The 12,112-nt window shown below is 37.5% G+C and overlaps 1 protein-coding gene across 10 annotated transcripts in view; it reads right to left on the reverse strand.

The window, feature by feature from the left end:
* The window catches only part of LOC107725987 (ELKS/Rab6-interacting/CAST family member 1-like), a 213,824-nt gene that overhangs the window by 148,740 nt on the left and 52,972 nt on the right, over nucleotides 1-12,112 (reverse strand). For all 10 annotated transcript variants that reach the window (XM_016535429.1, XM_016535428.1, XM_016535432.1 and 7 more), the window contains 2 exons: nucleotides 7,421-7,561; nucleotides 2,187-2,327 (listed from right to left, as the gene is read on the reverse strand). In XM_016535429.1, the coding sequence (XP_016390915.1) occupies nucleotides 2,187-2,327; nucleotides 7,421-7,561 (282 nt within the window). The remainder of the gene's footprint in view (nucleotides 1-2,186; nucleotides 2,328-7,420; nucleotides 7,562-12,112) is intronic.

The following is a 12,112-nucleotide window of genomic DNA, read 5'->3' on the forward strand; positions in this document are numbered from 1 at the left end:
AAATATATATATATATATATATATTAGAGCTGTCAAAATGAAAGCGTTAATAACACGTTAACGCAAATTCATTCTGTTTGACCCGTGGCCTAGCCTGTAGTTGGAGAAATGGAGATGCTTTAACAGTGTTGCCAACTTAGTGATTTGTCGCTAGATTTAGATTTATTTTTTTATATATATAAAAAGCGCCTAGCGACAAATCTTTAGGATTTGCCCAAACCTTATTTAGTTTCTGAGACTCGCCGGTCTCTCTTTCTCTGCGTCTGCTCTGTTCAGCGAGTGGCTGAGAGGAGCAGCGCTTTCAGTTAAAACAGATATTATGTTGCTTCTCTAATTTTAAGAAAAACACAGAGGGGTTGGGGAAGAAAACAGAATTGGGTGATACACACAGAGAGTGATGACGAAATATTTTTTAAGCAAAAAGTGAGAAACATTTGATCTGGTTAAAAATCAAGAGACGATGAGGCAGGATGAGGAAAGAAGACAAGAGAAAAGACAGAATTAGAAGAGTGTGAAAACAGATGGCGAAGAGGAGAGAAGTCACAGACATGGTTGGAGTATCAAGCAGTGTCAGAACATCACTTGTAGTGGTTTGAAGTAGCATGAGCTACAAAAAGAAGAGACTTGAGATGATTGGGAATACGATATGCTCAATATATCGAAATAAAACTGATATTGTTTATGGCTGAAGCATGGCACTGTTCATTTACAGTACATGCATGCAGCTCATAATGTCTTTTAGCATCTCCAAGCAGCTTAGTTCATTTACTGTGAATCAAACCACTCTGAAAAGCACTATCATGAGCGGAAAACATGAACAGTGCCATGCTTCACTCAAAAACAAACAGTGTGAACACTTATTTGCTGACAATGTGCCAAAATACATTGATATTGTAATTAATAGTTAATAGTAATATTGTAAGTTTACAGTGTATTATAAAATCAAACCAAATTATTTATTTTATTTAATATTTTTTACATTACAACACTGTTGTTTTGACATTATTTTTGTACTGTAATAATAATGACAATTAATAAATATAAATGTATTTTTCATATATATATATATATATACATACATACATACATACACTGTATATATAAATATATATATTTATACATACAAACATACACTGTACATATATATAATTTTTTTTAGTCAACAGTTTAAAAAAAAAACTGTATTTTTCATATTGTAATAATAAATCACAGGAGAACTAAATATCACAACATCAGTTTTTTCCAATATCGTGCAGCCCTAATTGGGAACATACATAGCAGTTTCCAAGACACGAGTCACAGAAGTGAGGCGTAAGCGCACCTGCACACTAGAATTTACATAGTGCAATGTGATCAAAATTTCTGAAAAAGTTTCCTCAACCTTAAATCAAATCTTATGTGTTCCAACCAGCCCTATCAGAGATCTCTGCAGTGTGCAGGAGCCATAAGATATGAATCATTAAATAGCTCTGTTCCAAAACCTGTTCCAAGAGAGCAGTCTAGCTGGGCAACATTTGTAACATATCTATTTAAATAAATCAAATCCTGAAATCTCAAAATCTGCTTGCAACACTCATAATTAAGTTACATATTTCAAATCAGCAACAAAATCTGACATGACGGCCCCATAAATGTTTCTTATGCTCAGATGGCATTAAAAAGTGCATGCCTTTTATTTAGAAGGCAGGATTTATTCTGCTATATTCTGCATTTGCTCTTTCTCCCATTCCTAAGTATGCAAGTGCACCCTCTTTATATATCAAAAGTCTTCTGATCAGACTCTATTGGAATGAATGTTTGTTAAGTATCTTTTCGCACTTGCATTTGAGTGCCTGTTAACATAATTGTGCTGTTGAAGTGTTTCAAATGAGTCAAGTATAAGATTCTGATTAATTTAGGATGCTGTCATTGAAGGCAGCAGCCTATGTTGACCACAGTCTCGCTCAGGTCTGGAACAGAGCTAATATCTTCCCTCTATAGCACTCGACAGAGGAAAAACTCCACAGGTAAAGTGCACTTGAGCGAACATTCAGCTCGCTGTCACTGTATTAAGTGTTGTCAATGTAGCGCTAACGGCGTGCCAGTCACCCTAATGGCTTGTTAGGCGTTCTCGGCTGCTTAGCTGATGACGAGACTGTGTGTTTGCTAGCTGTGATGCTTCAGTTCCATCCAATTGTCTGGCTCACCTTCTTGAGTTGACTCTCAAATTTGGTGCATTCTTCTCTCTTCTGCTCAAGAGCGATTTCGAGACTCTTCAGCTTGGAGTCCTTCTTCAGTCCAGAGGAGGCCAGGGACGAGGCGTGCTCCTTCAGGTCCAATAGAGAGGCCTGAGGGCAAGGGAAATTAAGGTTAAATCAGAGAGCACTTATTGAACAATCTACCTCTGAATGTAGACGATCAGGTTCAGGCGGGGGGGGAGGGAGCTAATGAGAAGCAGGAGGAGACTTTGTTAACGTCATGCCACAGTCCCTGATTGCACTGAAACAACCTGAGCACAAACACATGTAAATATGCGGATTGGACAGTGTGCAGGAGCCATAAGATATGAAATTCATTAAATAGCTGTTCCAAAACCTGTTCCAAGAGAGCAGTCTAGCTGGGCAACATTTGTAACATATCTATTTAAATAAATCAAATCCTGAAATCTCAAAATCTGCTTGCAACACTCATTAGACGATCAGGTTCAGGCGGGGGGGGAGGGAGCTAATGAGAAGCAGGAGGAGACTTTGTTAACGTCATGCCACAGTCCCTGATTGCACTGAAACAACCTGAGCACAAACACATGTAAATATGCGGATTGGAACCACAGCCAGCCAGTTTCGAGCCAATTTCAACATCAGGAAGCACGAAGAGCCAAGACAAATTGCCATGTGACAGTTTTTTTTTTCTTTTCAAAACGCACATTTGTATACAAACACGCAATCAAAATGATTTGCACTGGTTGGATCAAATAAACTGGACCTGGTTTCGGAAACAAAAACATTTAAAGAGACAGTTCACTCAAATCTAAAAACTCATTTACTTACCCTCAAGTCGTTTCAAACCTTTATGTTTGTCTTTCTTTGGTGTAACTGCGTATTGAATTGAGATTGGAGCTTTCTAGTTTATAAAAAAATGGAAATGCACCAAAAAAGTGTCTCATACACATTCTGAAGCTCATACATTGATTACACACAACAAACAAACCAAAATGCTCCTTGTTATTCACTGAAAATCTCGACATCTGCCATTATGGGTTCATAAAAAGTTCATTACAGTAAGTATGAATGAATCATTTTTTAGAGTCAAATATTTTCAATGAATCCTTTGATTGAGTTCTAAATGATTCATTCATAAACCCGATGATCCAGTTTAAGTTCTGCTCACTGACTCACTTACTGGAAGGTAAAATAGTAACTTGAATTTTGGTCTATTTCTCAACCAAAGCAATCATATGGATTCAGAAGGCTTTGAATATAGCGCTTTAAGTTATATGGACCGCTTTACGATACTATTACGGTTCCCTTTGAATCCTTTTGACGGAGGAAAGCTCCAGTCCTTGGTGAACTGTTCCTTTAACAGCACACAGGCTTTTATGAGGAATAATGTGATAAAACATGAAACAGGAGAACGATTTAGAGTTACAGTAGCTGTTACATCTCAACAGTAATATCACAAATATCGTGTGCTATAATGTACAGGCCTCTGCACATATGCAGTACATCAGCGCTCTGTTTTTTTAAGCAGAGTCTCAGACACGCTGTTAAAACTGCAGCCCTCCATCCATGAGGCCTTTCCAGCCGTTTCCGCTTTCAGCCGGAGAGCCCCACAATTTCACACTCGACTGGAGTCCGTGGACCAAAATACACACTTAATGTTCATACTGCCGCACCGCGTTCTCTCGCGTTGGTAAAGAAAACAGGAGAGGGGAATGATGGGATGTGCTGGACTCCACACTTTATGAATAGAGCGCGGGAGGGGAGGCCGAAAGAGCTGGGAGCGAAGAGGTCACTGTTCACCAACAACACAATGCAGGAAAAACAAGGAGAGGGAAATAACAGGACGCTGAGCGATGGGAGGCTGCCGCATGCGGCTCAGGACAGCAGCCGTGATCCAACACAAATATCCAGGACACTGACGCTCTGAGCTTCACGTGCGGAGAATGGACATGGGTGGATCTCACAAAACCTGTTAGGATGTCTGGGGCACATTTAACCCCAAATTTAACAGAAATGAATTTAAAATTATATTTTACTACAATAAAATTAAGCCTACTTTCATGACCAGCAGTGTGTTTAAAGAATATAATTTATTTGAAATAGATTTTTGTAGCAATATAAAAGTGACTTTTGAGCAATGTGATGTGTCCTTTCTGAATAAAAGTATAATTTTTTTTTTTTTAAATACACCAAAAATAAATAATAAACAAAAACTTACTGACCTCAAACTTTTGAATGGTACTGGATATGTCGTTGTATTACAGTAACTGTTAGTAATACAGTTTAAAAAATAATAAAAATACTAATTAGAATCAATGAGAGTATTGAAGATTTAATATTTAAACGTCGTTTTGCATTGCGTCATTATTTTAATCCTCTAAATAGGTTTCATTTTATTTATGCAAAATATAATTTCTTTTTTTTTCCTCTACAATTTTGGTGTGAAACGTGATTTCATGAGATTCACCCACAATATGGAATTTCTATTGGCAAACGGAAATAGAAAGGGAAAGAGAAAGATACAGATGAGAGGAACTAACTACTGTAAGGGGTTGAGACAGGAAGGGGTTTAGTGGTGGGGATGTGCATCGCCAATGTTCTAGAGGCAGACAGCGGAGAGGAATGTGGAGATCACAGCAAACAAGAATAACCTGAATAATAAAACAGCCACAGACACAGTGCTGTGGGAAAGCAAACGCAGTCATTACAGGGATAGTTCAACCAAAAATGAACATTCGGTCATCATTTACTCACCCTGATGTCGTTCCAGAGCCGTATTACTGTTGTTCTTCCACGGAACGCAGATGGAGGATTTCTGAATATTGTACTGGTCACTTTTCCATGCAATTACAATGAATGGGGACTGAAGCTTTCAAGCTTCAAAAAAGACCAAAACCTTACAAAAAGGACCAAAACCATAAAAAGCACCATGAAAGAACCATAAAAGTTCTGAAGTAGTTCATATGACCTGTGCACTATATTCCAAATCTTCAGAAGCCGCGTAAGGTCAAAACTGAAATCGTTATTCCAACTACAGTGAGCTGTTATTCATTAAAACTGGATCATTTAGTCAGTGAGTTGAAGGTTGAAATCATTTTCATTAAAAATCAATTCAATGATCCAGTTCTCAAAACTGGTTTGATTGATACCAAGACTGAATAAAAAAATAAAATAAAATAAAATAAGGTAACACTTTATTTCGATAGTCCACTTTAGACATTCTATTAACAGCAAGTAACTTTGCAACTACATGTCAACTAGCAGTTAGTAGAGTATTAGTAGACTGTCTGCTTAATATCTTCTAACACTGTCAACTTCTTCTTATTCTACTAACCCTAAACCTACCCTAGCAGTCTACTCTGAGAGTTAGTAGACATGTAGTTGCAAATTAATGAGAATTAGTTGACATGTAGTTGACATGTAGTTACAAAGTTACTTATAGTTAGTAGAATGTCTAAAGTGGACTATCGAAATAAAGTGTAAAATAAAATAAAATAAAATAAAATAAAATAAAAATAAAAATCAGGTTTGGATTGACATGAGGGTAAGTAAACGATGACCAAACTTTCATTTATAGGGTCAACTATTCTGTTTATACTGACGTAAAGGCTATTGGAGAGATGCTAGACAAAATACAAGAAAGTGCGAAAGGATAGACGGCAAAAGGCAAAAAAAAAGAAGAAAAGACAAAACAGTGCAGAGTTGAAGACAGAAAGAGAAATGAGCAGTTGCTCTCTGGGACGTGCCGTTCCCTCACATTTAAAATCCGCCATTTATCTTCTTGTCCTACAAACACACACACACGCAGGACTGACAGTGTTGCGGGTCCAGCATGTCTGTTCTCATCACTACAGCTCCTCTGGGGTTGTGTGGACGGCTGCAAAATCAGTCCGTCTCTATCAAGCCTGAGCACCTCGTCCAATAGTGCAATCTAAGGAAGACGCTCCTAATGCTGCCTGGGATCCGCTTCAACCTCTTTAATCCACACCTGACACATTATAGAGGATTACTGCATTATAAATGCGAAACCGCCACCTGAACTAACAATATGAATGCAAAATTGCACAAGATGTCGGCTGGACGCCCACCTCTGAGCTATTTGTTGGTCAGCTGAACGTCTGTTTGTGCAGTACAAAAACCTGTAACTTGACTTGCTTTCACAAATGCAAGATATAATCATACAATCATCCAGAAACAATCCAGGCTAATCTTTTGCAAATATGTGCAAAGATTTTCACAGAAACATCAAGCTGATTCATAAAATAATAGTTTAGCATTTAATTACAGTTCTCCTGATAGCAGAGTCCTTAGTTTAGGTGTGTTAGGATTAGTTGTGGATTTTAGTTGGGCGTACAGGCCACAATTCATGACTGCAATATTTACACCGCAAACCCAAACTTCTGTTCACAAATATGCAAACAGATTACACAAATCTGAGCGTATGCTTGCAAGATGATATAGCAGTTTAAAGGAATCGTTCACACAAAAATGAAAATTTGCTTAAAATGTACTCACCCTCAGAACATTCAAGATAGAGATGAGTTTGTTTCTTCAGCTGAACAGATTTGGAGAAATTTAAAATCCTCTGCAATGAATGGGTGCCGTCAGAATGAGAGTTCAAACATCTGATAAACACATCACAATAATCCACAAGTAATCCACACGAGTGCAGTCCATCAATTAATGTCTTGTCAAGCAAAAAGCTGTGTGTTTGTAAGAAACAAATCCATCATTAAGATGGTTTAACTTCAACCTGTTTCTGGATTCATGTGGATTACTTGTGGATTATTGTGATGTTTTTATCAGCTGTTTGGACTCTCATTCTGACGGCACCCATTCACTGCAGAGGATCCACTGGTGAGCAAGTGATGTAATGATAAGTTTCACAACATTTTTTCAGATGAAGAAACAACTCATCTACATCATGGATGGCCTGAGGGTGAGTAAATTTCAGCAAATTCTCATTTTGGCACAACTATTCCTGTAATGGTCATCAACACTGTAAATGATGCTGTACACAAGATTTTGGACCCTAGATATGGTTTGACTCACTCCTACAACATAAATCTTATGTAATCATAAAATTTTTTTTTACCAATGTCACTACAAGGTAAAAATCATTACAAAAACACTGTAGATTGTGAAAATCATCAACTTCATACAATACTGGCTTTAATAAAGCATTAGTTTGTTCATTACTTTATGCAAAATCAAGTTCTCACCTCGCGATCGGACAGCTCTCCCTGCAGTAAGCTGACTTTCTCTTTCAGCTCTTTCAGCTCTTTCTTGTTGCTCTCCAGTTCTTCGCTCTTCTCTCTCTCGTCTCTATCCCTCTGTTCCTTCAGACGCTCGATAATACGCTCCTACAAACATCACAAAAAAGAAAGGACATGTTGAAAGTGTGATTTCGAAGCAGGGAGAAAAAAATTACTCACCCTTATACAGGTATGTTGTTACAAACCCATCTGACTTTCTTCTCTGGAACACAAAATTAGACATTTTGAAGAATCTTGAGCAGGTAAGCTAGTACGACAGTTGATGCAAGACCATCAATGCATAATTACATTTAACTTCCATTTCACCCTGTTCCTCACACAGAGCTATCATATGGTTTTAGATGGAATGGAATGAAGCGTACATGTCATATAGGCTACTTTTATGGTGCTTTTTGGTGTCATTTAAAGGTTGTGGTAACTATGAACCATTGATATATGGAAAACAGCTGCGTGAAGATCTTCAAAAATCAGTCTTGGGGAGTAGCTAGCTACAAGTAGCGACGCTACTAACGTAACTACATTTTTCAGTAGCGTGACAGTAGCTCCGCTACTTTTAAAACAGTGTAGCTTTTCCAGTAGCTAACTACTTTTTCCAGCAAGTAGCGGTGTAGCGCGACCAAATGCTACATTCTGTTTTGTGTTTAATGCATTGAAGCAGCGCAGCGTCTTCTGACTAGATCACAAATTAAATTTGTTCATTACCGCCATCTGTTGTGATATCACGCATCTCGCGGCTTTACAGTCTGTCCACTGACAAGAGATCGATGATTTTGCAAAGGATGTACAGGAGTGGATATTTCACATGAATCAACTGTAATTTATGCAAATCAAAGATTAAAATGTGGTCTACACCGAAGACTTAATGCACATACGGGAGGATGAATAATAGCCTTTTTAAACGGATTAATTTTCGTGCTTTATTGCACTCTATCAAATGTCTATTTTGCAATGATGAACCATCATAATATAATCTGTCCCCCCACAGTTTTGTAATGAACACTAATCGAACAGAAAATAAAATTGCGATGTAGTAGTGTGCTTATCATTTGGCAAAGGATGGTTGCAGTGGGATTCCACGCAAAGCACAGTGTTCACGCGTGCAGCTGATGATTGACGTCTCAGAGAGGCTCCATTCACAGTCAGTAAATAATGCATGTGTTGTGAGTTTAACCTGCTTATTTTACGACTCCTCCGTATCCAGTTTAAGTTGCATACATCACTTAATGACAGTTGTCATAAACATGCATAAAAAACCTTCATATTCATGACATGTGTCATGTCATGATTATGTAGGTGTCATGTCATGATTATGAAGGTGTCATGTCAGTCTTATGCACACCCCTTCAAGTAAAGTGTAACCTTTTGTTCTTGCATTGATGTTACGTTTGTAGCAATTTTGCACTTTGACAGTCAGTTTGAGATAATGTAACTATATAGGCTAACTATATTTTATTATTGTGTGCATCGGATAGTTTACAAAATTAAACGATTGGGACACTTTTTGTAATTGAAATGACTTGGAAAATGTGTCACAATCAACCTGAATTCACCCTACTCTTTGAAATCATGATTGCATGTTTTAAACCCCAAATATCGTATTTTTACATATAACTTCATTATAATTCTTTATTAACAATTATTCAGTTATTTGTAATGTTAAATGTTAAAAAAAACATTAAAATAATAATAAAAAATTGAAAGTAGTTTCGATGTAGCTAGCTACTTTTTGGTAGTAACTTGTAGTGTAGCTAGCTACTTTTTCAGAAGGGTAGCTTGAATGTAGCTTAACTACTTTAATTTACATGTAGCTTGTAGTTGGTCAAGCTACAGTTTCAGAGTAGCTTCCCCAACACTGTCAAAAAAATCACCTTTTGTGTTCCATTGGATAAACACCACCATACAGGTTTGGAATGACATGAAGGTGAGAAAATAGTAATATGAGTGAGTTAATAATAATATTATAGGTATAAAAATAAATGTTATTATTACTACTAATAATAATAATAATAAAAATAATAATAATAAAGAAACAGAAACGCCGGCCAAAACTCACACACCGAGCGGCCGAAGCGGACAATAATAACACTGCTCTTTTTCAGGCCTGCACTGCATTTCTCACCGCAAGGGCTGTATTTCACTCTCCCGAGCCGACGTTCCTGGCCGATCCTCGCTGAGCTGTGACATTAAGCATGACCGCTCATCGCCATGCCAGCTAACTCTCGCACCGGGTTCACGACATGCATCGAACGGCATCCGAGGCGTGTGAAATGGAAAACTGCATGTGTTTAAGTAGGGAAAGACAGATACGCTCTGCAAATGTCTGTGTGAGGGAACGTGCTGCAAAAGTGCATACGTGTCCGCCAGCGTTTGAGTATGTGTGTCCGCTAAAAGAGCCAGAGCTCTCTTTTTCAATATGCAGATGGCTGACAAAGATTTCCGCCCCGCGGCTGGGAGGAACGGGAGGCCCAAACCTCGGCGCGTGAGGGTATGTGAGCGAGATGAAGGGGGGAAACGCAGAACAGCAGATCACCGCCAAACTGCGGGTGCGTAAGACAATGCTAATATCCGCCGGGGTTAATTCATTCATATTCATGAGCTGGAGATCAGGGGGCAGGTGGGGATTGTTTTGTTGATTCGGAGAACTGCGTCATTCTGGAAGCCCGTGACCTGAAATGTTCGGTGAACTAGTTGAAAGTGTGGGCGAAGACAATCACACATGTGATGTGAGTTGATGAGAAGTGACGGGGATTGACCCGTGGATCCTTGCGCTTGCTGGGAGGTCAATCGTAGTGTGAGAATGACTGAGTCCTTACATAAGGGTGTGTGACAGAGCAATCTTCACCGCTGTCACACACACACACACTCACAGCTTCTGCTGTTCTGCAACTGCAGTTCACATGTCGCCTGTGAAATCATGTCTCTGAAGGAGAAAACACGCTACCACATCAAACTGTTTAGTTATTGATAATATCACTATTGATGATAATAATAATAATAATAATGAGGATGATGATGATGATGATCTTGGATATATTTATGTAATGTTTACTAACAGCATTAGGTCATACATGCATATTATATATGGTTATTAATTGGTGTCAATAATAATAATAATATAAAACCTGGATATATTTATATAATGTTTACTCATAACCTTAGGTCGCACATTCATATTAAATGTGGTTATTAATTGTTTTGTTGATTCGGAGAACTGCGTCATTCTGGAAGCCCGTGACCTGAAATGTTCGGTGAACTAGTTGAAAGTGTGGGCGAAGACAATCACACATGTGATGTGAGTTGATGAGAAGTGACGGGGATTGACCCGTGGATCCTTGCGCTTGCTGGGAGGTCAATCGTAGTGTGAGAATGACTGAGTCCTTACATAAGGGTGTGTGACAGAGCAATCTTCACCGCTGTCACACACACACACACTCACAGCTTCTGCTGTTCTGCAACTGCAGTTCACATGTCGCCTGTGAAATCATGTCTCTGAAGGAGAAAACACGCTACCACATCAAACTGTTTAGTTATTGATAATATCACTATTGATGATAATAATAATAATAATAATGACGATGATGAGGATGATGATCTTGAATATATTTATGTAATGTTTACTAACAGCATTAGGTCATACATGCATATTATATATGGTTATTAATTGGTGTCAATAATAATAATAATAATAATAATAATATAAAACCTGGATATATTTATATAATGTTTACTCATAACCTTAGGTCGCACATTCATATTAAATGTGGTTATTAATTGGTGTGGTTAATAATAATAATAATAATAATAATAATAATAATAATGAGGATGATGATGATGATGATCTTGGATATATTTATGTAATGTTTACTAATAGCATTAGGTCATACATGCATATTACATATGGTTATTAATTGGTGTTAATAATAATAATAATATAAAACCTGGATATATTTATATAATGTTTACTAATAACATTAAGTCGCACATTCATATTAAATGTGGTTATTAATTGATGTGGTTAATAATAATAATAATAATAATAGTTGTTGTTGTTGTTATTATTTACTGTTCAAGATTCAAATGTCAGCATTTTTGGTTAGCCCTTCCACTAGCTGCAATGCTATAAACAGAGTATGAATGACACAAATACAGTACTTCAGTTCCAGTAAATACTAAAATTAATGATTAATAAAAAATTCATGAATAACAATAGTAATAATATCTGTGTAACGTCAAATCAATTTGCTAGTGTATAACTGACAAACGGCCGCTTTGAACACTCCATGGGTGAGAGCAGTGGTGGACAGTAACGAAGTCGTTTTACTTCGTTACTGTACTTAAGTACATTTTTCAAGTATCTGTACTTTACTGGAGTAGTTTTATTTTGAGTAACTTTTACTTTTACTTAACTACATTCCAAAGCATAAGATCGTACTTTTTACTTCACTACATTTCATAAAACTTATCGTTACTCCTTATAATATATCACGTGCTCCGAGACGCAGAAGCGGTGTCTGATTCATGAACAAACTGATTATTTTCAATTAACCTTTTAAATCGGTTCGCAAATCACACCAAACGATTCATTCACGAATTGGAATGATCCAATTGCCGCTGGTCTCGAGTCGACCCCTCACTGAA

The sequence above is a fragment of the Sinocyclocheilus rhinocerous genome, unplaced genomic scaffold (genome assembly GCF_001515625.1).
Source record: "Sinocyclocheilus rhinocerous isolate Xijiao unplaced genomic scaffold, SAMN03320098_v1.1 scaffold395, whole genome shotgun sequence".
In the NCBI taxonomy this organism is placed as follows: domain Eukaryota; kingdom Metazoa; phylum Chordata; class Actinopteri; order Cypriniformes; family Cyprinidae; genus Sinocyclocheilus; species Sinocyclocheilus rhinocerous.